This window comes from Leucopleurus acutus, assembly GCF_964270905.1.
Source record: "Leucopleurus acutus genome assembly, chromosome: 4".
NCBI lineage: Eukaryota > Metazoa > Chordata > Mammalia > Artiodactyla > Delphinidae > Leucopleurus > Leucopleurus acutus.
In genome coordinates this window covers 149,232,143-149,259,559 of record NC_139146.1, presented here as the reverse complement: position 1 = coordinate 149,259,559, position 27,417 = coordinate 149,232,143, and the positions used below count along the sequence as shown (strand labels likewise).

The 27,417-nt window shown below is 37.4% G+C and overlaps 1 protein-coding gene across 1 annotated transcript in view; it reads right to left on the bottom strand.

Annotated features, from left to right (window-relative positions):
* The window catches only part of LOC309961165 (protein FAM13A-like), a gene marked incomplete at its 5' end in the record, with an annotated part of 102,177 nt that overhangs the window by 54,294 nt on the left and 20,466 nt on the right, over positions 1–27,417 (bottom strand). Inside the window, one exon of the mRNA XM_082838175.1 lies at positions 17,020–17,197. Coding sequence (XP_082694301.1) covers positions 17,020–17,197 — 178 coding nt within the window. The remainder of the gene's footprint in view (positions 1–17,019; positions 17,198–27,417) is intronic.

The following is a 27,417-nucleotide window of genomic DNA, read 5'->3' as shown; positions in this document are numbered from 1 at the left end:
AATACTATGAAACAGAAACAGACTCACGGACACAGCAAACAGACTTGTGGTTGGCAAGGGGGAAAGGGGGTGGGGAGGGATGGACTGGGAGTTTGGGATTAGCAGACGCAAACTATTATATACAGGATGGATAAACATCAAGGTCTTACTGTGTAGCACAGAGAACTATATTCAATATCCTGCAATAAACCATAATGGAAATGAACATGAAAAAGAATGTGTGTGTGTATATAAATCACTTTGCTATACAGCAGAAATTAACATTGTAATTCAACTATACTTCAATAAAATTAAAAAGTATATATATATATATATATATATATATATATATAAAACCACAAATAAAGCCCATTTTACAGATGGGGAAACAGACTCAGAAAAGTTAAGGAAACTTTCCTAGGGCCCTACAGTCAGTAAATGGCAGAGCTTGGATCTAAATCCAGTCCGTCTGGCACTGGAGTTTACGCTCTGAAGTACTTTCTAACCTGTTCGTGATCTTTTTCTTTGCTGGGATGAATTCTCGTACCTCGGATCTCAGCGTAAATATCACCTCAACAGAATGGCCATCTCTGATTTCCTAATCAAAAGTAGCCATCCAGTCCCTTGCTGTTATATCACCCTCTCCTTAGCCATAAAACAGTGCCTGTCACAGAGCAGCACAATAAATATTTGCTGAATGAACAAGGATTAAGAAAAGTTTGTTACAATTACTAGAATTTTGGAGCCGTAAGGTACCTTTGAAATAATATATTTCAACTTCCTCTTTTACATCTGAGGAGAGCTACTAAAGAGACGTGGTGAACTGCCTAAAGAAATGAGGCATGCAGTGGCAAAGCAGGGACTTGAGTGTGGTGCTCTTAACAACCAGTTCTGTGCTAATCTTACTATTTGGCTTCCAAATTTAAGAGACTTTTGATAGCATATCTGTGATGATAGAAGCCATGTTTTATGCTTAATTAAGGGAAAGACTCAAGAAACTAAAACCCATGGATACAGAAAAACTGCTCATTTTATGTGTAGGTTTATGTCTTTCAGTGAGTGAAACTGATTAACATAAATGACTGAATAACTACAATGGAATTTGTCACTCTTTGAAGTTATTGCCAAGAGAAAAGTTGCTAACGTTGCAAAACCATAACTTTGTTCCTCTACTTTAATATTTACTTAAAATAAATGCCAGTCTTCACACTCCCAGTCCACCCCATGTCCCTGTCGTCCAGCTTGTACGTACAGCTAAGCAAAACTCAAGCTAAACATTGCAGACTAGGCTTCGCATGTCCAGGATTATCAGTGTATTCCTCTAACTTAATCTGACCCCGCCACGTCTCAGGGTGCACGTGAATTCTCCTAATAAGAAAAGTACTACTGCTGCCTTTAATTTCTTTGGGCAAAGCTGTTTTCATAGAAAACTAGAGTGAGTACCCGACTGACCACATAGCATAAAGAAGGGTGACGTCAAGGCAGAGCTGAAGATGAGCTGCTATTTGAGCCATCTTGGTTTTTATAAAATGTGAACCAGGGCCATTATTTCCACTAAATGGATAAAGATAGATAGCCTATGGCTGATGAGTTTTTACAAAACAACGAAAAAGTTTGAGATCTCAGGATTCCAAAATCCAAAAAGAAAACTCGACAAAATATATTAATTATTCAATTACAGCTCAACAGAAATCAATTTTAAAAATAAATTATAACGTTACGGGTTGTGGGTACATTTTAACATGTTTGATGTGATGCAGTGCGAGGCTGTCAGAAGAAGAGAGTTTAAAAAACCTAGGAAATTCTTTGAAAACAAAAAACGCCTAGAAAAGCAATACACTGAAATAAGTGCAAGGAATATCTGCCATCTATGTTTAAAAGTACATCTACAAGCAAGATTAATCCCCTAGATTAATCCATGCACAAGGAAGTTACATTGATCTATATTAGAAATGAATACCATAATTATATCTAGGAAATAATAGTGCCTAACCTTTTACATGTCGCTGGACATCTTTCTTCCAAGATATACACTTGTTTCCTATTTTAAGGACAAATCTGTGGCCCCAATACTGTCAACTGAGTTGAAGCCCCATGATGGGGAAATTTACAAACGGCGGTGAATCTGTTTTTCTAGAAAATCACTAAACTGTAATCATATATAATACTAATATGTCCCAGGAACTATTCTAAGCTTCATATATATTATATAAATATATATATACTGATATATAGCTATATATACACTTACATATATATATTCATATATACTAACAACCACTATATAAGAAAGCTAATATTATTATCTCTCCTTTGTAACTGAAGAAATGAGAGGTTAAATAATTTGTCCAAGATCCTACTCTTAGAAAGTAATGAAGCCAAGCTTAAACCAAGACAGTCTGGCTACGCCGTCTTTCTATACCAAATTATATAAAACCTGAACCATGTCTTATTTCATTTTGATTTATCACAGAATTGTTCCCATGACCCACCAAGGTAATTCCCTAGGCTCATCGGGGAGGGCAAATTTTCCCTTATTAGCCACATTAAGGAGAACGAGATACCATACGATCAGTCTGCCTTTTAATATTCTATTAGTCTTTAATTATGAATGGAGGGGGGTCTCAGTTTTTTCTAACTGTAACAGTTAAATCTTTAAAAACCAAAGTGATATGACCTTCTACCTGAGCCCAGTCTAACACAAAAACATTCCAATCAACTGTGTATATAGCAAACATATTATTCGATCACAGATTCTATAGAACTCATCAAAAACTAAGTCCTCCATCATTTACATTCTATTGATACTTCGGGAACAAACCTACGTGCATTTTTCCCCTTTTGTTATCCAATAGAAAATTTAGAGGAGGCACAACAAATTTAACAAAAGACTGTATGTGATGGTAAAAAATTGAGAACTTCCAAGTTCTCAAGTTTAAAAACTGAGTCAGGGGTTTCCCTGGTGGCGCAGTGGTTGAAAGTCCGCCTGCCGATGCAGGGGACACGGGTTCGTGCCCCGGTCCGGGAAGATCCCACATGCCGCGGAGCGGATGGGCCCATGAGCCATGGCCGCTAAGCCTGCACATCCGGAGCCTGTGCTCCGCAACAGGAGAGGCCACAACAGTGAGAGGCCCGTGTACCGCAAAAAAAAAAAAAAAAAAAAAACTGAGTCAGTCGTTATTTATATTAATACATCTTAAAATGACTACTCATTCTAGAAACAGAGGGTTTTTCCCCTAATCCCAGAGGTAGTTATTTTTTCCCCATGTAACATTATGCCTCTCATAATGTTTTCTTAATGAGTGTTATTCAGATGACTGTTCTTTTGGAAACAGTATAAAGTGTCATTATGTGCCTGCAATTAATGATTAAAAAAATCTCTATATCTACAAATCCAGGATACTTTTCTCAGTTCTCTTTCTCCTTGATCCCTCTCTATAGTTCATGCTTTCTTGAAATTCCATTTTCTTTGGCTTTGGTGATGCTACACGAGCTTATATTCCTCTGATCTCTCCAAATGTTTTTTCTCATTACTTAGTATAGACATTTCCCAGATGCCACTGTTCTTGGAGAGTTTGTCCATTTTGTCTTCAAGAAGTAAATTAGAATGAATGACTTTCAAACTCTAGCTCAGCCAGATTTTTCTCTAATCTAGTTACAGTTGCCTAGCTGTAGATCCCTGATGGACAATTCTTAGGAAGTAGCAGGAGAACAAGTGAGGCTACACAAGAAATTAGGGACCAAGTCATTATAAGGCTTTGAATATCATGATGGAGAAAAGAAATATCCCTGAATGAAAGTCTTGGAAACAAGAGAGAAGATCTGACTTATATTTTAAATAGGTAATCTAGCAACGGTGTGGATTTGAAGTACTTGAGAGCAAAAAGGAAAACCAGTTAAGAAGTTACCAAAATCAGCCAAAGAGGAAATGAAGAGAACTTGGGGGATGCTGAGTACATTAAAAGGAGGGAGAACTATACATCAGCTAAATTTGAATGAGTCACAAGCCACCTCCCTGGCATACACACTCATACATTCACATGATTGGGATCTCTACTATAAACCCCACTGCAACACTGATCTCAACTGTAATTCAGTAATTATGTAAGGAATCTCCCTGTTCCCCCAACAAGTATGAGCTCCCTGAGGGTCTGAACAATGCTGTTTGGCCAAGAGCTGGCACACTGTCTGCTGGCATACAGTATGTGCTCAAAAAACACCTGCTAAATGAATAAATTTGCCAAATAAAGTTCTAGAAAACTAAAGTCACAACAAAATCAATGCAGAAAAGAAATTCACGGATCAACTAGTAGCAAATAGAAAGTCAGAAAAATTAAATGACTTGCTTCAAGTCGCAAAGCTAGTTAATAACAGAGGGGGGAGTAGAATTCTGCTCCTCCAAGACTAGAGGAAAGTAAAAGAAACGGCAAATGTAGAAGGCAGATATGGGGGTGTAAGATAATTCTGGAGATTATTACATAAGTGTACATACACGCCCACATGTCATGTTGAGAATATAAACTTGTCCCTGGATTTTGTCAACGGTGAGGTAACATGCCTCAATGTATAAATCTATATACTTTTGCACGTATGCCTAAATTTGCTGCTTGTCATTACTGGATGATGATGCCAAAAAGTTTAAAAGGTCAACAGCTATTTTTAAGATTACCCTTGAACAAGACATATGGCACTAGTTTTTACCTGAAATCTTACAGGCAGCAGCCATTACATTAGTAGTGTGACCTTGCTTTCACTTGAATTTTCTTTTAGAGGTATGAAACGAGAAAGCAGAATTATTAGAGTCTGCGTTTGTTTTTTTCCTCCCGAAGAGAAGAATATTCATTTTAAGTTCTTTCTTCAATTTCTTAAAGTTATATTTAAAAACTGACTATACACGTATGGACGTCAAGGCAAAGAATACAATGAAGGTTATTAATCCCGCACGTAACCCATGACTGCTGAGATAAAGCACAGTGCAGTACATAACAACTTCTGTAGCTGAGAAAATATGTGATGTAGCGGAAAACCCAGCAGGCCAGGAATCAGAAGACATCCTATTCTTAGTCTTCCTGCCTACAAGTTATATAACTTGAAGCCAATCATTGACACCCAGCCACCAGCCACCTGATGGAGCCTCAAGTCAGCCTTTGTGAAATAAAATCAACCGGCCTTCTCTCTTCCTAATACTGATACAAGGAATAAGCAAGATCATGAATGTAGAAGTCCTCTGAAGGTATTTTTGAAGGGAAACATGCAATTTCATTTTTTAGATCAGTATTTAACAGAGTAATGTTGATGACTTCTGGCTGAACATTTCTCTTTAAGAAATAACTGACTGACTTAAAGGACCTTGAATTTACCCTGGACCATATATTTTCCCAGCTGATCGTTAACGGTCAGGCAGACGTTATTGCTTATTTACTGCATTCCCACAGAGACGGAAGGACTCAAGGTACTATTTTTAAAAGGATGAGACATAGCGAGAGAGAGGCATGGACACATATACACTACCAAACTTAAGGTAGATAGCTAGTGGGAAGCAGCCGCATAGCACAGGGAGATCAGCTCGGTGCTTTGTGACCGCCTGGAGGGGTGGGATAGGCAGGGTGGGAGGGAGGGAGACGCAAGAGGGAAGAGATATGGGAACATATGTATATATATAACTGATTCATTTTGTTGTAAAACAGAAACTAACACACCATTGTAAAGCAATTATACTCCAATAAAGATGTTAAAAAAAAAAAAAAAAGGATGAGAAATTTTTTTGCTCTGGCTCCAATCAGTAATGTTCAAGTACTGAGACTGGTTATTCTCTAAAGAGGTATATTCCAGAGAAGGGTTCACACATTTTAAAAACACTGCGTCACACTGATGGGGTAAGAGACCCACAAGCCATCTACTTTACCCTTTTTCTCACATCAGCACTGACCTTAAATGTATTGACCTAAGAGTACTAGGGGGAAAAAAAAATTTCTGCTCCTTGCAATATAAAAGTAAATTCTTATTTCACATAAGAAAAGATGTAAATGACCCTGGACATGTTTCAGTACTATTGGTTGTTTATCTCATATACTACAAACAAGCAATCTATTTCTATCTTTGCAACCACTTGCAGATCTAAGGTTAGTACATGGCCATCTCTTGAGTGAGACCAAGGTCAAAGAGCACCCTTTCTAATTGCTTACGTTTAAAAAAATCAAGGCTTGACCCATCATTATTACCATTAACCAGAGTAATAAACTTTACTCTACCTTCACACAGAATATTGGGAGGAACACTATGTATGGGTCATATAAAATTATACACCATCATTGTTCGTGGAAAAACGTAAGAGAACAGCTAACAGAATTTGTAGTATCATCTTCAACATGTATATTTGATTTCTTATGATTCAAACTCATGTTCTTAGCTGATAATAAAGGGAATAACAGACTTGACCTTACTATTAGATTTAATTATATGTAATTGCAATATTTGGCCATTTTGAACTAGAAAAATGGCAGTTTTATATGGTTCGACCTATACCTCTATTCAGCTGAGCAAGGGACAATGATAATGTAGAAATCTTTCTGCACCAATGTGGTTTCTTTCTCTCTGAAAAGCAATTGATTATTCTCTTGCCTAGTTCAGAGTTTCAAATGGAAAAAACCAAAATAAATTTCAGTTCTATTTTAGCTTCTGTAATCCTAAAGATCGATACTTTGCACACTTCAGCTTTTTATCCATAAAAGTATGACAGTACCAACTATGCTTATGGATTCACCCTGAGAAATACATAATTGAGGAATATACTTTTTGTACACACACAGAATTTAATATACAAGTCTGTCATCTTCTATACAAAAAAATCTTGGCTATGAGCAAACAAAAAAGATGTAAAACTAAAGGATTTAAATGACATGGGAAACATAATTTAATGTTTTGTACAAAAAAAAGGATTAAAAAGGTATATAAAATGTAAAACATAAAATTTACAAAAGAACATATACATAAAAAGAAAGCTGAAAGGAATAGACAAAACATTTTAAGTTAGTATTTCTGATATTACCTAGGATTACTGGGATGATTTTTCACTGTATACTTGACAACTTTACATGTTTTTTTCAAACGTCTACAATTTTAGGGAAAAAATCTGTAAGTAAAAATTGGACTACATGGGGAGATATGTCATTTTACTAAATGAATGACTCAATATTAAATATTTCAAACTCGACCTGATTAAAATTAAAACTCAATGGGAATTTTTTAATCTAGAAAAATATTCTGATGTTCTGGGAGAATATATGCACATAATTATCCAGGAAAATCCTGAAAAAGAAGAATTAAGTGGAAGAATACCACTCATGACATTAAAATAGAAAGGGTATGATACTAGCACCAGAGAGGCAGGTACATTCATGTAGGGGAAGAGAGCCCAGATAAGGCCAAAATATATCTAAAAATTTGATATAGTAATGACAAAAATGACTTTTTGAATCACTTGGCGAAGTATGAATTACTCTCTAGGTGTTTGGTTAGCAGGCTAATTATTTCAGTGAAAAATTACATTTTTTAAAAAATTACATTCTTAAAGCATACCTTATTCCAAAGTAAATTTCACTAGAATTCAGTAACTAAATATTTTAAAACTTATAAATATGCTATGATAAAATATAGGAGAATATTTAATAACTTTTAGATTCCCATATACCTTTTCTAATATTCACATATACTCAAGATTTAATTATCAAAATATGAAACTGCAAAAATATTGAGACAATATAAGTAAGTATTCTTACAACCTTGAAGTAGAAGGTCTTTTATGGATAACATCAAACACAAACAACACAAACTGATATACAGGATTAATAAAAATTTGAAACTTCTTTATGGCAAAAAGAATTATGAGGTTTAAATGTGAATTATATATAAGCTGCGAGTATTTCTAATATATAACAGTAGATTAATAGTTGTACTACAAAAGGAACTCTTACAAATTGATTACCAAAAAAAAAACAAAAACAAAACCCACCAGCTTAGAAAGCCTGAAAAAAGTAAAAAGGCAATTTACAAAAGAAAAACTATATGGGAAAACAGGTTTTTAAATATTTTGAACCTCACAATAATCAAATAAGCAACAGTTTTTAACAAGAAATAATATTCAATTATATTGGCAAATGTGAAAAATAATAACATCAGTACTGGAGAAGGTGTGGGAAAGGGGAGACATTCAGAGGTGGACACTCCAGCATGAACTGGTACAACCTCTCGATGAAGAAAAAATCTGATGCTACAAATATCCTTTGACTAGTCAAGTCTACTTCTAAAAGTACATCCAAAGAAAATAATCAGTGATGTGTGAAAAATGTATGTTCAGTAATAGTCTCTGCAATGCTGTTTATAGGGGAAACAGTTACTGAGTGGTGATTAAGAGCTTGGAGCTGAGGAACTAGGCTGTCTGGATTCAGATTCCTGATGCTAACCTCTTCCTACCCATGTGACCTGCAGCAAGTTTAACTTTCTGTGCTTCAGTTTCTTCATGAGTAAAGTTCAGACAATAATAGTATTTGCCTCATAGGGTTTTAAGGATAAAATTGGCAAATAAATGAAAAGCACCCAGAACACTGCGAGGAGCTTAGTAAGCACTCAATAAATGTTACCTATTATCATTGCTGAGAAAAAAATTGTGAAATGCCATGTATAGGGATGGCTTAAGTGAAGGATATTGATCAAAAGATCAGAACACTATGAGGTCATTAGAAATGATGAGGTAAAATTATAAGCATGGAAAAATGCCACAGTAGATGACATTAAGTTTTTAAATAAGGGTTACAAAGCAGGAATATTTTACTACCTCATCTTTAATCGAACAGATATAAATATATATGTGAGCATTCAGAGAAAAGAATATGGAAGCACATAAGCCGAAGTACAAACAATGACTGAATGTGGGTGTAGAATTACGGATGATTTTCATTTTCATCCTTATACTTGTGGGTTTTTGGTACGAAGAAACCTTTTCTTTTTAAATTAATGTTACTTTTATAATAAAAAATAAACTTATACCCATTTTGAAAAAAAGACAACTGGAAAGTCAATTAACACAATTAGAAGTGATGGGTGATTGATAACGCAGAAGTACAGGCAATGAAGTGACCACGGGAAAGGGCTGGTCCGGGTTTCAGCAGAGAAAGCCCAAACTTTCCACTCACCCATTCTTTAATTGCCAAAAACATGTTTATGGAGGATGACGATAATATATACAATTGTGCTAAAAATTACTTGAACAACTTGCAGTTTATAAATAGATATGTCAACAGGTTATAAATATATAAGTATGTGAGACTAGGGCTTGGGCTTAATTTTTTTAAAAGGCCAACCATCTACATTTTTCAATCCAAATGACCAATTTCCCAAAAGTAACGTTTGGGCTACAAACCAAACAAAGCTTCTTAGTAGCAGTTAGCAGGTAAGATGACAGCAACATTGTAGGCTTATCTGGTTACACATCCTGTTTATGTCTACAAATTTAGCTGATCTCATCTAATATTAACTGATGTCCAAATACCTAATTATACACACACACACACACACACACAGACAGATCATGTAACCACAGGTTATAAGTCAGTGACTTGGTACCATTAACTTCCTGTATTATTTTGTTTTCAACGTTTGAAAGAGGCCAATAGCAGCTTTAAAACCATTTTTATGGTATCTCTAAGCAAAAACATAATATTTCCGATAGAAGCACATGTGGAAGGCCTTATCATTCAAAATCTAAAATTGATTGATCTCTTTAAGCTTCAGAAATACCCATATTACTGATTACCTTATTAACACTGAAACATCTGTTTTAAGGGATAGGATTAACTTCCTGATCTATAGGCAAAAGGCAAAGGAAGCATAGGGATGAAGCAGAGTTTGATCAAAATGGCTTACTCATCCGTAGCAATTAGCAGATTTGTTTTAATTACTGGATATTAAATTTTGATGTTATTGATATTATTAAATGATGGAAACTGAGTCTACACAATGAGTTTAATGCAGAGTGTCAAGAATATTAAACAACCAAAAAAAAAAAAACTCAGCTAAAGCATCATTAGGGGGTCTTTGGTCTCTTCATCAATGTCTATTTCACAAATAGATTTTTAAATTAATAATAAGAGTAAATACAAATATTTAGCTTTTTCTAACATCATTCTCAGCTTTGAATACTTTTTCTCAAAGGAAACTCAAAGGACTCCTATAATAATACTGGGGAGGTAAAATGTTTACAGTGAAGTTGCTGTTTATGAGGAAATTAGGTTCCAAAGTCAGCATGTAAAAAAAAAATCATGCATAGCCAACATTATTCTTTAAAGTTCTTAAAGTACAACACTCTCGCCATAACTTAAGAAACTAGATTTCTTCCTGTACTGGAGCAGCCTGCTGAGTCCTTAGGTGCACAGTGCCTTGGAGCAGATGCTCAAAAAACAGAAACAAAAACCAGAGACTGCGGCAAGGATGGGGATGTTGGTGCATAACTTTGGAAGTAGGGGACAGGTCAACCTGGGTGAGGAAAAGAGGCAAGTGGGGATGTGAAACAATGAATAGTGCGCAGAGCTATTTTGCAAAGAACACCAAGACACACGACAGTTTGTCTGAAAGACGCTGTTTGATGGCCTGGAATCCAGCAGGTGGGCTGCAAGGAGAGAGAAGCCATGGCACGCAGTATTCCATGGGAGGGTGAAAGAAGAGATCTAGCTGGTTTCCTCCCAACTCCTGTTCTGCATCGCTACGGATCACTCAGAGGGACTTAACTGTTCTAGACTTTCAGCTTGCCTTATTCAGCCCCTCTGGCAGCCATCAGGAATTCAGATTCTAGTCCAGAGTCCAAAAGTGATGGGGGAAGCTCTGGGCAGGCGGCTGGCTGGCCCAGCTGCAAGGCAGCAGCCAAGGAGAAGGATCCAGCATTCCCAAGGCAGCTGAACAGTCTATCCCTGGTGGCAGATTCGTCTGGGAGGTGGATAGTGCCAAGGCAATCTGGGGAGACACACATCACAAGATGTGTGTCTGATAATTTGAAGAAGTTGGTTTGTATTTAGAAGTTTTACTGGACAAGAAAAAATATCTTCTTTAAATATTAAAAGGCATACTCAATACTGTATGATCATAATACATGTAAGAAGAAAGTGAAAACGAAGACAACTGAGGTAAACAAAATGTCATGTCTCTCATCTCACATTTCTAAGGAGTTCACTTCATTAAGCGGTATGACGGGCAAAAATGTATAAAACCTGATCTTTCCCTTAATGCAACTGTAAATGTGTTCAGTTAAATGTACACACATTTCAACACCACTTTACCAATTGTCTACTATGCACCAGGGCTTTCTCTTATAGTCTCACTTAAGCTTCAAAGCAAACTCTATAGGTCCCATTTTACAGAAAACTTAACAGAAAAATAAATAACGCAGAAGGTCGCACCTATCAAATGACAGAACAAGGACTAGAATAACATTCTTTTATTATGTCATGCTATCCAAAGCACTGGAAATCCAGTACCCATTTTAGTAATTATCAAAACTTAGGAAAGCAATTGCTTCTAATCTCTAAGAATAACATTCTTTAGGAGGACCTGTACTTGTCTTAGAAACTAGAATATTAGGGATCTCCCTAGAAAAACCATATACAACTTACAGTCCAAAGTTTGTTGAATTTTTCATAGAAAAATATGTATTACTGTACCGTAGTATATTATAAAAACATTATTATAACGTTATTATACAAATATAGTGAACTTTGTGGGCCTCACATGCCCCTTCACACCAGAAATATTCACTACCCCAGGTGCCGAGAGTGTCGCCTACTTATGGCTCATAGCCAAGTCCCTCCCCTAAGATTACACCACCTCCCTGGGAACAGCTCACTTCCAGTGACTGATGGAGATGGGGTAAATGGACCAGCCTCCTTGACTCAATTTAGGGTATCTCTGAAAAGCCATTCCAGCTTCTAAGTAATGCTGGGACTGAGTGAGGCCTTTGTTACCACTGTAGAGCAGTTCAACTTCTGCCTAATCCTTCTTCCCTCTATTCCTTACAGGTATGGTTCCAAAGAGCACTACCCAATAAAACTCCTGCTTGAAACCTCAGTCTCAGGGCTTAGAACTTGGACAATCCAAACTATGACAAGAAGAGATACAATAATATTGAATGTGATGTGACAAAATGAGACTGAGAGATAATCAGAGTTTTAAATGTGTTTACTAGGGGAAAAAAGAGCGCAAAATAAATAAATATCCAACAAGAGAAAAAAAAACAAAACCCTGAGGACCTGATAGGAAAATGGGCAAAAACACGAACAAACACGTCGAGAGAAAGATACACAGATGGCCCTTAAATATAAGATGTTCCACTTCATTTATAATAAAATATGTTAATATTTTTTATTAACTTAAAACTGTGTTAGCACTAGCCATGAACAATCTGAAAATAAAATTAAGAAAACATATTTAGAATAGCATCTAAAAGAATACACATTGAAGAATAGATTTAACAAAAGAGTATGAAATCTGTGCTCAGGAAACAATAAAACATTGTTGAAAGAAATTAAAGAAGACATAAGTATGTAGAAAGACATCCCATGTTCATAGAATGGAAGATTCAATATTGTTAAGCTGGCAATACTCCCAAAATTGACCTACATATTCAAGAGAATTCCTATCAAAATACCAGCTGGCTTTCTTTTGCAGCAATTTACAATATGATCCTAAGATTTATATGGAAATGCAAGAGGCAATCTTGAAAAAGAAGAACAAAGTTGGAAGATGGACATTTCTTGATTTCAAAACTTACTAAGAAGCCGTAGGAATCAAGACAGTGTGGTAACCGCATAAGGATAGATATATAATAGATCAATGGAATAAAACTGAAAGTCCATAAATAAGCCCTAACCATATGGTTAGCCAATTTCTGACAACAGTGCCAAGACAATTCAATGGAGAAAAACAGTCTTTTCAACAAATGGTACTGGGACAACTGCACCCAAAGGAATGGAGTTGCACTCCTTCCTTACATCACACAAAAATTAACTTCAAATTAACTCCACAGACCTACGTGTAAGAGTTAAAACAATAAAGCTCTTAAAAAAGTCTTCATGGGTTAGGCAAAATCGTCTTAGATACAACACCAAAAGCATAAGTGACAAAAGAAAAAACTAGATATATTGGACTTTATCCAAATTAAAAATTTTGTGTTTGAAAGGACACAATCAAGAAAATGAAAAGACAACTCATAGAATAGGAGAAAATATATGCAAATCCTGCATCTGATAAGGGACTTACATCCAAAATACAGAAAAGACTCCTACAACTCAATAATAAAGACAAAAAATCCAACTAAAAATGGGCGGATGACCTGAACGGACATTTTTCCAAAGATACACAAATGGCCAATAAGCACATGAAAAGATATTCGACGTCATTAGTTATCAGGGAGATGCAAATCAAACCACAATGAGATACCACTTACCATGGAGACTCTAAACTTCCTCTGAAAGGGTAAGTGTAATAGAAATATGGAAAACAGGAAGAAGCCATACAAACACCAGAAACAAACTCATGTATGTGTAGGGAGTTAATATGTGACTGAGTTGGCATTGTAAATTAGCAAAGAGATGTACTGCTCAATGAATGATTTGGTAACAATTAGCTATCTACTTGAAGAAAAATCAAACTGGATCCATATGTTATAGATACAAAAATAAATTCTAGGACCTCCCTGGTGGCGCAGTGGTTGAGAATCCTCCTGCCAATGCAGGGGACACGGGTCTGAGCCCTGGTCTGGGAAGATCCCACATGCCGCGGACAACTACGCCGGTGCACCACAACTACTGAGCCTGTGCTCTAGAGCCCGCGAGCCACAACTACTGATCCCACATGCCACAAGTACTGAAGCTCATGTACCTAGAGCTCGTGCTCTGCAACAAGAGAAGGCACAGCAGTGAGAAGCCCGCGCACCACAAGGCAGAGTAGCCCCCGCTCACTGCAACTAGAGAAAGCCCACACGCAGCAACAAAGACCCAACGCAGACAAAATAGATAATTAGTTAATTAAAAAATAAATAAAAAATAAGTTCTAGATAAAGTAAAAACCTAATCATGAAAGCCTATAAATATGACAAAAGAAAAATGTTTTGTAATACCTTTATGATATTATTAGTATTAAGCAAGACATTATTAATATTAAAGATCTAAATTCTGATAAAAAGAGGAAGAGTTGACACATTAAGTAAATTAAAATCAAAAAAATTTATAAAGCACCATAAATAAAGCTAAAAGGCAAACAACAGAATGGGAGAAAATGTTTGTAATCTTTATAACGGACAAGAGACCTAAAGAACTTCTACAAAGCAATAAGGCAGGGTACATAAAGAGTCAGATGTGCACTGCAACTGTTTTAATAACAAAAAATCGACCACCTCAGTGCTCATCAATTGAGGGACAGTTAAGTTAGAATAAATTCACATTTTTAACAGCTAAAAGAATGAGGTATATAAATATTTTGTCATTAAAAGTTCTAGTGTCACCATAAAAACCATCAAGCTTCACAATATATGCATCTTAATCCCATTTATATTTAAAAATAGATTTATGGGACTTCCCCCTCAGTCCAGTGGTTAGGACTCCGCCCTTCCACGGCAGAGGGCGGATTCAAACCCTGGTTAGGGAACTAAGATCCCGCATGCCATGCAGCATGGCCAAAAAAAAAAAAAAAAAAAAAAAAGATTTATGGCTATGTTCAAAACGAAGAAGCAGGGGACACTTCCCTGGTGGTGCAGTGGCTAGGACTAGGTGCTTCTACTGCAGGGGGCACGGGTTCCATCCCTCATGGGGGAACTAAGATCCCGCATGCTGCACAGCATGCCCACCCCCCAAAAAAGAAGGATACGTATCTACCGGTATGTATTTTACTGATTTTATCTCTAAAGAGAAGCGGTTGAAATGGGAGGAACTAATGGATGATATTTTTATTCTATATACCTCTACACTGTTTGAATAGTTTACAGTGATACTATTACCCAATCATCTAAATTTAATAACCCATAACTGGAAGTACATGTTGAAAACCTGGTAATTAAGAGTCACCAAGAAGTCCAGCTTCCAGAATACCAATCATATATTATTGGTATTTTCCTTCCAGTTTTATTATTGTATACCTCATAACAATATCATTTTGTATCTAAAATTTATAGCCTTTAAAAAAATAACATTTCATGAGGATTTCCCCTTTTCAGAAAAAAATCCTCCTCTACTGACCATATAATGTATACATTGTATTCACCTAAGTTATTGAAAAGTATTTCATTTGTCTTTCAGTGGTTCATGGTGAGAGAACTGTCCTTAAATGGCAGGCTTTCTACTGATGATTTTTATAACAGTTATGGACTAACTGTGGTCATTGACCTAACTGTGGTCACAGGAACTGAAGTAACTATTTTCTTGTCCTAAATCGGCAAACTTCAAGTTCGAAATAAACCATCTCTCCCTCTTTGGACTCAATCAGATAAATGAGTACAGTACTTAGTAAGTTCTTAATAAACACTACCTGCTATAACTATTACACTCTATTTCAGTGAGAAAAGTACCTAATAGTGACTTCAAAATCCAAACGTTTAGAAATACACGTCAGTTAGTAGATCACACCAATGTGAATGTACTTAATGCCATTGAACTGCATACTCAGAACGGTAAACTTTATATTATGTTCATTCTACCACAATAAAAAAAATTTGAAAAGCTATATTGATTAAAAGACCATATAACTCATTTCTTACTGGATATTATGATTGACTAATTGAAGCAGAAATTCCAGATCAAGCCCAATACAAGTCAGCAATGAAGCATGAGCCGTATGTCATTCGATAAGCATTCTATTTACAAATTCATTTTCACCTCTTCTAGAGTCTAGGGTTTCAAAATTACTGAACAGTTTTCTACTTACCTTTATTTCTTACACGTAGGTCACCCAAGGTTTACTCTGCAGATAAGTGTAAAAAAGAACAAATACAGTCTGTTTACTATCACAGGGCTCCTGAATCAGATGTTAGTGGAGCCGGTACCTGAGATAGCTACTCACAAGACCCTAGCATATCCTATGCCATTATTTAAAATGTAAATCTCTAAGGTTACAAGGGGGATTAGTTATTCAAGGTAGAATTTCTCTCCACGGTCACTACGATCTAAGCCAGAGTTTATATTTAGAGTCATTCTGACGACTGTAATATTACTAGTTCCGGGCAGCTGAATGAGTCTGTAGATAAATGGAGTGGATAAGCAGATATACTATTTAAAAATAAAACAAAACAACAAAAAAACTTGCTGAGAGCTTCTGAGAGCTTTAAAGTGTCAGTGCTCTTTCTTTCTCTCTCCTTATAAGTAGAAGGAACATGTCCGATATCAGAGGTATTAATAGGAGAGTTAAAAGCAAAGTCTCTGGTTTACAAAATCATAGTTCATGTATCAATGATTAAAGAGCTTTAAGGAATAACAGGGAAAATATAAAGTTTTACCAAAGTTCTGTGTCTAGAAATATAGCACCTACCGAGGAGACTAGTTTATTTCTGGTCTATTCCTAGAAAGTAAATAAATGTAGCTGAGGTTACATTTTTCTCTCACTGACATATTCTGCTTGTTATTTTCCATCTATTAGCAATGATTTGAACGTTATCACTATTAAAAAAATTACATACTATATCAAACTCCTTCCCTTTTTTCTAATCAATGTTTAAGATTAGATTTATTTAAATGTCCATTTTAATGAAAGTAAAACTCATTTCCAGAAATTTAAATAAGGTTGTTTGAAACATTACAAATTACAGTTTCATAAAAAGGCATAGCTTCCTTCTTCAAAATTGGGATGAAAGAAAAGGCTAAAATGCCCAATACCAAAAATGGAACTTCTCCAACATAAACTGGTTGACTCTTTAGTCTGAAATATGTTTCTACATTGCAGTGATTTCAAGCAGTTGTAAAGGAAAAGGCGATATGTGATGATATTAACAGCAAAACTTCACTAACTTACTGAAAGCAATTTGGCCCAAATACAGTGGCGAGATTGTGAACATTCATGCGGTTCTGCCCATGGTGCTTGGCTACTTTTGTCAAGAACTGGCAAAGGTACTTGAGGAGGCAGTAGTGGGTGTCTGGCAGCTCTTTTATTAAGGCTCTTAAGCTACTCTCCTGAGCATCATTTCTGTCATCTGGAAAGAAAAAAGAACGAAAAATGTTCTCAGGCATATTTTACAGTAACAATAACAAAGATACACTGGTACAATACATTATAACGCTTAATTCAGAAAATCATTCCCAGGGACTGAGATACAGCATTATAAAGAGGCATTTTTGCCTTTTCTTTGATCCTCAAGCATTTGACTTTAAAGAATAACTAACTTATTCAAGACATCCTGAAGACCACAAGCTTTTTATTCAGTGCATAAAATAGGTTACTATTTCAATTCTGTGTTTTCATGACACATATTAAGATAATGGTTGGATTTTTATTCATAGTGGAATCTTCCATTTGACTTTTGTCTTCCAGTCTGTTAAAAACAAGAATCTCTTGGTTGAATAAAATTTGATACAAGAGACCTTCCAGGATTACCATGAGTGACACCAAACTTAGTAATCAGGAATCTGTGCACAGAGAAAACTGAAGGAAACTTTTAATTTTTACACAGCTTTTTAATCACCCATGTCATATAGTTTAGAATTTGCTACGTGCCTCATACAAAAGCCTAATAACCTTGTATAAAGCCAAAAGTATCCAACAATGTGCCAAAATTCACTGGCAGACGTGTGAAAAGTTCTCCTCAGTTCTCAAAGATTTGTTTGTTTTGTCCATATTTAAATACAGTGAAGTTGCTATCTTAAGTAATTTTGTATACTACTTTCTATCAGAGGAAAATACAAATCTTTTACAGCGAATACTTAAGCGGAATAATGACAATCCATCCTTTAGACGGATGTGTAAGAGAATGAAAATTTAACCCAGTTATATTTAACACACATTGGATTCTTTAATTGAGATAGGCCAGCTGCTTTAGCCAGTCAAGAGTATAAGAAACAGAAAAGTGAAGCAGATAAGATGCAAAGGAAGAGGGCTGATGGTTAACACTGATTAGTCAGCGTTACAAGATACATAGGCAACGTGCCATCACGGGAAACAAAAACACAGAAAACACACAGAAAGTCACAGACTGCTACTGAGTGTCTGCAGAGCACAGGATAAGAATGCAGGCTTGGGAGCCACTTTCTGGGTTAGGATCCTGCTTTAGCCACCTACTACCTGTGTGGCCTCGGACTCGTCACTAAACTGTTTCCTTATCTGTAAGTGGTAATAGTAACTATCCAGTAGGGTTGTGATGAGGATTAAATGAGTTGACAGTCGTAGAGTACTTAAAACAGAGTAGTTGACACATACTAAGTGCTATGTTAAGTATTTGTTACACAAACAAAATAACTTCTTGCTTTACCTTCATTAATTTGGTTTTATGAGCACACTGAGGTTTTAGTGAAATGTCTTTTAATATAAACCCTAATCCAAACCTAACCTTTATGAATATCAGAATAAGTGATGCTGTCAAAAATAGCAATGCCGGGCTTCCCTGGTGGCGCGGTGGTTGAGAATCTGCCTGCCAATGCAGGGGACACGGGTTCGAGCCCTGGTCTGGGAAGATCCCACATGCCGCGGAGCAACTAGGCCCGTGAGCCACAACTACTGAGCCTGCGCGTCTGGAGCCTGTGCTCCGCAACCAGAGAGGCCGCGATAGTGAGAGGTCCGCGCACCGCAATGAAGAGCGGCCCCCACTTGCCGCAACTATAGAAAGCCCTTGCACAGAAACGAAGACCCAACACAGCCAAAATAAATTAATTAATTAAAAAATTAAAAAATATATATAAAAAAATAGCAATGCCAAAAATGTGTAGATTTCAATCTTTGGTAGAATCATATTGGAGAACGTTCTATTTATGATTAGAATAATTATTTCTTACTGATCACAAACAATGTGATTCCATAAACTATAATGTTTAGGGCAAAATAGATTTCTTGATTCTAGAAGTTTTTCATATTAACTTAAGTTACATTTAAAAAAGAAATCATATCCGAATACTTTGATAATCCATAAAGACGTGTGTGGCATGTTGCGTACGATGGCATTATTTTCCACTGTACTATGATCTTGCCTACCAGGAATACGTAAGAAATGGAAATAATTAAGTTTGGAGTGATTAAAAATGAACTGAAGACTACCCATTTCTCATGCCTTTATATCATATAAATATGAACTAAGAGAAAATGTACCCCTATTTGGTTTTTTTGGTTCTTTTTTTATGGTGACTAATCCAAAGTGAGTCTGGATGTCTTCATGGGTGTGTGCTCTCATTCTAAAATTGTGGATTAATTCCCAGCATGTCAGGGTACAAGCAACAGCTTTCCAACAGCCTTGACAATGCACCCCTGCCCTTCTTTCTGGCTCTGAAATGAAACCTCAAATCCTACGGCAGGCAATGCGTGAAGACACCAGATCAAAAAAATATATTCAGAATAGTTAGGAATTTATGACATCTTTGAAAAAGAAGCAGTACTTTGATCATACTTCTAATATTCTGAAATACAGTGAATAATTTCCCAGGAAATAAAACCAATAAAAAATAGGAAGGGAGCCATCTATTCAGAGAATCTCCAACTTAACAAAATACCATGAAATCCTTTATGGCATGAATGAAAGAATCGCTAGATATGTTTTCCAAAAGCAAAAATAAATATGCGGGAAAAAATATATCTATCTCCTTCTACCCAAGAGCATTTCTGCTGCCTCTGATGGAAGATAGATTCACTGGTTCACTTGCTGGGTGAGGACACGAGTGGCCTCTACTTGGGCGGCTCTGACAGCAGCACATCACGTTCGGACCTTAAATATTCATAATTTAACTCCTGAATTTGTTCAAATACATCGACAGGGCTGTCAAGACCTTACTTTATTAGCATGACATTTCTACTGGCCTCTTTCCATACCGATTAATTACGTGCTACCGTAATACTGAGAATCTACCACGTGCACTGCGTTTCCAGAAATACGGGGTAAATATCACCACTATCGTCTGACTACAGCAACCCCACAGACGGGATCTCCTACACGTAAGATTAATAACTGCTCCACACGTTTAGAGGGGGACTGTGGAAGAATGCCCAGCGTAGCACTCCGTGGGGGAGTGTGGGTGTGAATGTGCCTAAGGAGATGTCTTCTGATGTTTTCCAGAAGCAAAATTCATAATAATTATTATTGCTTGCATTACTTTTTGATTCACTGGTACCTAAATATAATAAACAGTGCCGTGTTCATTCATGTTCTTGCCTTTATATCGGTCATGACAATGTCTCCCTCAACGTCTCACATCATGAACAAGCGTCAGCCGTGCTTCTCTCTTGGGCACGTTGATTCCTAACGTATACTTACGGCACACCACGTGTGATGTTGATCACATGCCGTCTGCGTGTCTGACTGTCTCTGACACCAGGAATATAGCACTGAACGAAATAAACATCATGCTTTTATTAAGCATATTCTACTTGGGGGGGAGACAGACAAAAATCAAATCAATGTTTTTGATTTATGCTATGAAGTGCTATGAAGAAACATAGAGCAGGGTCGGGGGGACTAAAGCAGAGCGACGCAGGAGTGAGGGATGGCGGGGAAGGCCTCTTAATGAGGTAGTGATTGTGTTTACCTTGTCGAAGTCGAGAAGGTCTCTCGGCTGTGGCGACAACCGAGCAGAGCTGAAGGAAAGAGCCAAGAGCATTCTAAGCAGTGGACACAGCAGGTGCTAGGGCCCGAAGTGGGTCCCGGGGCTGGGGCCAAGGGGTGGAAGGTGGGAGAGTGGTAGGACATGAAATCAGGGGACGGTGAGGACAGATCATTACAGTCTTATAAGTCACGGGGTTTTTTTCTCCCCCTATGTCAGGGTTCTGAGCTGTGGGGAGACTTGAAAGGACCACTCTGGCTGCCGTACTGAATCCCAACTGTGGGAGGCGTAGCTGAACGCAGGGACACTCTGGTTAGAGGACCACTGTGACACTCCCAGAGGAGAAAGGCCAGTTGGCCTGGACCAGGTTGCCAGCGGTAAGATGGTGAGACACGGGCAGATTCTGGATAGAGTATCAGTGTGTCCTGTTTGTTTTACCCATGAAAACTATGTGTATGGAATACTTATTCAATCATTCAACAGGTAGCTATTGAGTGAACTACTCTATGTCAGGCACAATTCTAAGCATTTGGGATACATCAGTAAACAAAACAGAAATCCCTGCCTTGATGGAACTTACATTCTCGTGGATGAGACATTAAAAAGTAAATATAGTGATAGGGCTAGAAGAAACTGGGAGTACCGGCCAGGGTGAGGCGTGGTGACTGCAATTATAAGTAAGATTGTCAGGAAGGCCTAGTTGACAATGCATCTGATGTCTGGAGGAAGTTAAAGTAAAAAAAAAAAAAAAAATCCACAAACTAGCAAATGTAAGCTCTTTCAGAGTTGGAGATTGAGTTTTAAACATCTTTTAAAGCCCCTCAATGCCTGGCGTATAAAAAGTGATCAAGAAGTAGTTTTAATAGATCGATACACATTTAAGGCACACCTTTAAGCCACCCAGTAAGACCTAATACTATAGGAATAAAGAGACATCTATATATCAAATATGTCTAAAAGAGATGTGGACTAATTTAGTCCATTTACAGAACTAGCTGGGTCAGGGTGTTACATAGCAATTATACTACAGGGAGTATTTAAATGATAAGAAATCCTTTGGTGGTCAGAGAGGAAGGACACTCGGCAATAAAATTCCACAGAAAGGCCTCAGCAGCAGTGAAGTGCGCCTCTGCGGATGTATTAGAATATTTTAACTGTTTTAAACTCGAGGTTACTTCTAGAATTAAATTGGAATAAAAAATTAGGATGTGTATAATTTATTAATCCAAAAGGCTTAAGAAAACTTTGCAGATGGAATAATGGTTTAATAATTGAAACAGTCATCATTTTCCTTAACATCAATCTTTTCCTAGGACAAGAACTAACTTTTTTCCATTAGTGAAAAGGGCCACTTCAAATTATTCATGTTTCTTAAAAGATTTTCACTGTTGGCTGAATTTGACCCATTTTTTAAGCTAAACCGCAAACAGGAAACTAGCACACAGTACGTGTGGTATACAGGTAAACTACTCAGCAGTTGAAGAAGATTGTACCGTAAGAACTTTTGCTCCAGATTAGGTAGCAAACGCTGAACCATGTGACAAGTATTTGCTCTCATTAAAAAGAGATTAGGATCATCATCAGTAACGCTGGACCCACGTCACGGGATGGCACCTAACTCTAATCTGGACATTTATCCTAGCGCTTGTCAGTGGCCATGAAGTGATTCTGCATTACTATACACACAAACTTAGCCTCAAGGAGAAAAAAAACAACTGGCAAAACGCTAATCTCTACTACGAGGTATCTCAGGGCCGTGAGAAGGTCAGCCATGAAAAGAACCAAAATATTTAGCTTCATGGCGCCAGATTCACTGAAGTAGCTTTTTATTTCCTCATTAAGTCTCACACAAGGATTTCTGAAAACTTGCTAATCTATCCGATAGAATAGTGAGCTGCTGCTGACCCTGAAGACGGAGGAAGGTCACAAGCCTGAGAATATGGACAGCCTCCAAAAGTGGAGAAGCCAGCCGGGAAACAGGGGCCGTGGCCTCACAACCACGCGGAACTGAAAACTCCCCCAAACCCGAATGAGCCTGGAAGCAGCAAGAACTCAGGCTGACTGACACGTCGGTTTTGACCTGTGAGACCTGGGGAGAGAAAGCCAGCTGAGCTTACACACTTCCCATAGAACAAGGAGACGGTAAACGTGTGATGTTCTAAGCCACTACATTTCTGGTAATCCGTCACAGCAGCAATAGGAATCTTAGGCACCCCCAGCCAGAGATGACTAGACTGAAGGAGAGAGATTAATTAACTCTTCCATGTTCACACAGCTACCACGTGACCGAGCTGCAACTCAGATCCCGGCAGTCTGAGCTCAAGAGCACATGATCTGATCGGTGCGCTCCAACAAAGCTCGCCGTTACTAGCATCATTATTACACAGCCCCTAGCACACTGTCTCAGACATGGAAATATTTAAGAAATGTCTCTTGAGTCAACAAATAAACAAGCAAAATTGGTGAGCAGTCGGGGGTGGGAATCTTCATTCATTTACAATCAATTATAGCTTCTTGGATGCTGGGGAGTATGCGGGGAACAGCATATTAATAAAAGCCTACAAGGTGTCAGGTCACAGAATGTTTTATACAACGTCTAAGAATAAACAAAACACGAACTATATTTCTTTCTAAATACGCATTTACAGAAGAGTGGGAAAAATAATCATAAAACACCAGCTACCCTGGATTGGCCTGAATCTTACCCCCGCATTTCATTCCTCAGGAGTGGAATCGCTTCTTTAGAGTGACGAGAAGTTTATATACATAATTAGATCTTATGGTTAATGGAATTGGTATTTTTCCACGTAAAGGGAGAGGTTATATTTTTACAGCTCTCTCGCAACCCTTGCCCTTGACAACGTTCTCAGAAGCCTCACGCAAATTTCTCAAAGGGCAGGATGATAAAGTGACTAATAAAAATTAATAAATTACAGCCTATTCTTAGAAGCTATTAATGAAACGACAAATCTTATCATGCTGATTAGCTTCTGCAAGATGCAGAGGTGTGTTTATTGCCAAATTAGCTGGTATCTACACTGACACTCCCACTCCCAGAAGGAACCCACATGTTAAAGCAAAGGCAAAGGGCGCAGAAGAGCAAAGAGTTAGGTTCACATTTCAGTCCTATAGCCAAAACCTAACTCTCCAAGACACCTAAGCAGTAGATCAGCGTATCTTTTCTGTGGGCATCCACTGAGGGCTGAATGCCTGTCAGTGGGGACAAAGACATGGATTAAAAATATAACAAGCGGGCTTCCCTGGTGGCGCAGTGGTTGAGAGTCCGCCTGCCGATGCAGGGGACGCGGGTTCGTGCCCCGGTCTGGGAAGATCCCACATGCCGCGGAGCGGCTGGGCCCGTGAGCCATGGCCGCTGAGCCCGTGTGTCCGGAGCCTGTGCTCCGCAACGGGAGAGGCCGCAGCGGTGAGAGACCCGCGTACCGCAAAAAAAAAAAAAAAAATATATATATATATATATATATATATAACAAGCATGTAAAATATTCTATCTAAATATCAGAACTAAGAGCTCACATCTAGGCTAAATGTTAGACACAAGCATGTAACAGCTGAAGAACCTGTTTATAATGTGGGAATGTCTGTACACAGGAGCATGGGAAAAAACGTCATAGCATATAGGAGGGGGAGCCTCCCACAATGATGTTAACCTTCAACAGCACTGGCAATATCCCAGCCAATAAAACTTGGCTTTCTCCATAAATCTAGTGCTATATTAAGCGAGCAAAGTACAGTAAATATGTAGTTTCAGTGCAAATCATACCACTCCTATTCTATCCACCCTCCACCACTGATCCAGCTGACACTTGTGCTCAGCTGTAAGTGGACTGGATCGGTTTAAGTCACAGGACACAAAACCATCAAGCCCAGAGCTATTTAAGACTGTTCTGGACGTCTTCTCCTTCCCCTTAAGTCTTCAAATTGTTTATGGACTCAGTGTAAAACTTGACTATGCCCATGGGCTCAGCAAAGCAGGGCTTCAGGACATATGTTCAGGACACAGCTTAACTCCGTTCAGGTAGAGATGCAGGTGTCTAGCAAGCTGGTCACTTGGCATCCCTTCAAACTGATATTCTTTACACAAATTTTCAATATTTTATCTGAGCTGATTCTACTGATACAAGTTGTTTTACTTCTTTTTTAAATAACTCATTTGTGGGCTGTTCTCTCTTTCCCTCTTCCAGCTCAATCTAAACAGGACCTCCTCACAAAAGCATTCATGCAAAATGCAGAATTTACTGAGGATTTCACTCGGTTTGCAATAATTTGTTCCAAAAATCCCCAACAGACATTATCTTCTTGGACTTGGAGCTGCTGGGTCTCTTTTTTTCCTCTTCAAGCCCATAATCTTCATGCTATTATAAAACTCTACTGTCAGTACTATGAGGATAATGAAAATAAAAAAACACAGACAATAACAGGTATTATCAACAATGTAGAGAAATTAAAACTTCCATTCATTGTTGATGAAAACATAAAATAGTGCAACTACTTTGGAAAACTGTTCCTTAAAATGTTAAAGTCACCATTTGACTCAGCAATTCCACTCCTAAGTAGACACCCAAGAGAAATTAATACATATGTCCACTCAATTAATACATATGTCCACATAAATGTTCATAGCAGCATTATTCCTGTTAGCCAACGGGTGAAAACAACCCAAATGTCCATCAATGGATGAGTGGATAAAGACAATGTAGTATAGTCATACAATGGACTATTACCCAGCCATGAAAGGAATGAAGAACTGATGTATGTTCCAGCATGGATGAACCTTGACATGTATGCTAAGTGAAAGAAGACAGTCACAAAAGACCACATATTGTGTGATTCCATTGATAAGAAATGGCCATGATAGGAAACCTATATAGGTGGAAAGTAGATTAGTGTTTCTCTAGGGCTGGTAGCAGAGGAGGGGGGAAGTGGGGAAGGAATGGGGAGTGCCTACTAACGGCCTTGGAGTTTCTTTTCAGAACGATAAGACTGTTCAAAAACCAGACAGTAGTGATGACTGCCCTCTATGAATACACAAAAACCACTGGATTGTACACTTTAAAAGGGTCAATCTTACGTTGTATAAATCGTATCTCAATAAATAGGGAAATTCTGTTGGCTCTAAAATCCAGTGTAGGAAAAAGTTAGATGAGAACTTTCAGTTAAAGATGAGTTTATCTACTAAACGGGAAGGAAATCCAAAGAAGAAGGGATATATGTATATGTATGAGTCACTTTGCTGTACAGCAGAAAGTGACACAGCAGTGTAAAGCAGCTATACTCCAATAAAAATAAAATAAAATAAATAAGCTACAAGGATATATTGTACAGCACAGGGAATATAGCCAATATTTTATGATAACTTGATGGAGTATAATCTACAAAAATTTTGAATCACTATGTTGTACACATGAAACTAATATAATTTTGTGAATCAAATATACCTCAATTTTAAAAAGTAGATACATTTTAAAAAAAGAAACGAAACTGTCAAACTGTCAAACTTTTCCAAAGTGCTGTACCATTTTTACATTCATACTAGCAGTGTGTGAGAGCTCTAATTCCTTTATATCATCACCAACACTTGTGTGGTCAGTCTTAATTTTAGTCATTCTGATAATGTGTAAGTGGTAGCACATGGTGGTTTTAAGTTGTACTTCCCTAATGACTAATGATGTTGAATAGATTTTCATTTGTTTAAAAAAAAAGTATATATAGTAAAAAGTGAAATGTACTTCCAGAAACATGTACCCATCCACATATACTATTTTTAAACAATCACCTCAATAATAATACGTATCAGTCACTTATCATGTACCAAAAGAAAATGAGTTTATCTACTTTTCCTCTTAATAACTCACTAAAATGACAAGAATTTAAGGTATAAGCCATCAATCAAGGATAAAGAGAACACGGTTGAAAAGACAAGGTAGATGGCAGATTTCAGTGTGTGTGTAAGTTTACATACACACATAATGTGTGTAGGTTTACATACACACATATTCACACACGTACCTCAAGACCAGTTGTTCTAATGCAGAATAACTCTGCTCAGTCATGACCTCTCTTCCCAAATTTGCATAGTCCCACTCACTACCTAATACTACCTCACAGTGTCAAAGGTCATTAAGAGGGAAATATTTATATGTGTACTCAGCAAACAAACGATCATCTAGCTCTCAGGATCTACAATCTTAGAGATTACAGGGGATTATAAACAAGAATGAGGCTTTTCCTGTCACATGGATCTGGATGGAAGCAGAACCAAACTGGAATATCATCAAAATGTATAAAGACACGTGTGGAAACCTGGGTCTCCTGACGCCACGTTTCTCATTTATTCCAATGGAGGGTTCACACATCTGACGGGCAGCTGGGACAGATATGCAAATGGCAATGCTTTCTGCTCTGAGTTTAGGTCTTTACCCAGAAAAAATGCATAATTTATATATTTGGCATTGCTTACAGAAAACCTAAAAAGCATATACTGAAAATGGAAAGGGCTTAAACTTGGAGTTTAATATAATGATTCTCTTTTTCATAGAAACAAATTTGTGAGGGTTGAATAATTTTGAAAGAAAAAGAACTCAGTAAGAAGGAATGAACCTAGGGAAGGAGACATTTCATATGCTTCCTCTGGAGCTCACACGACCAAAAGAGTAAT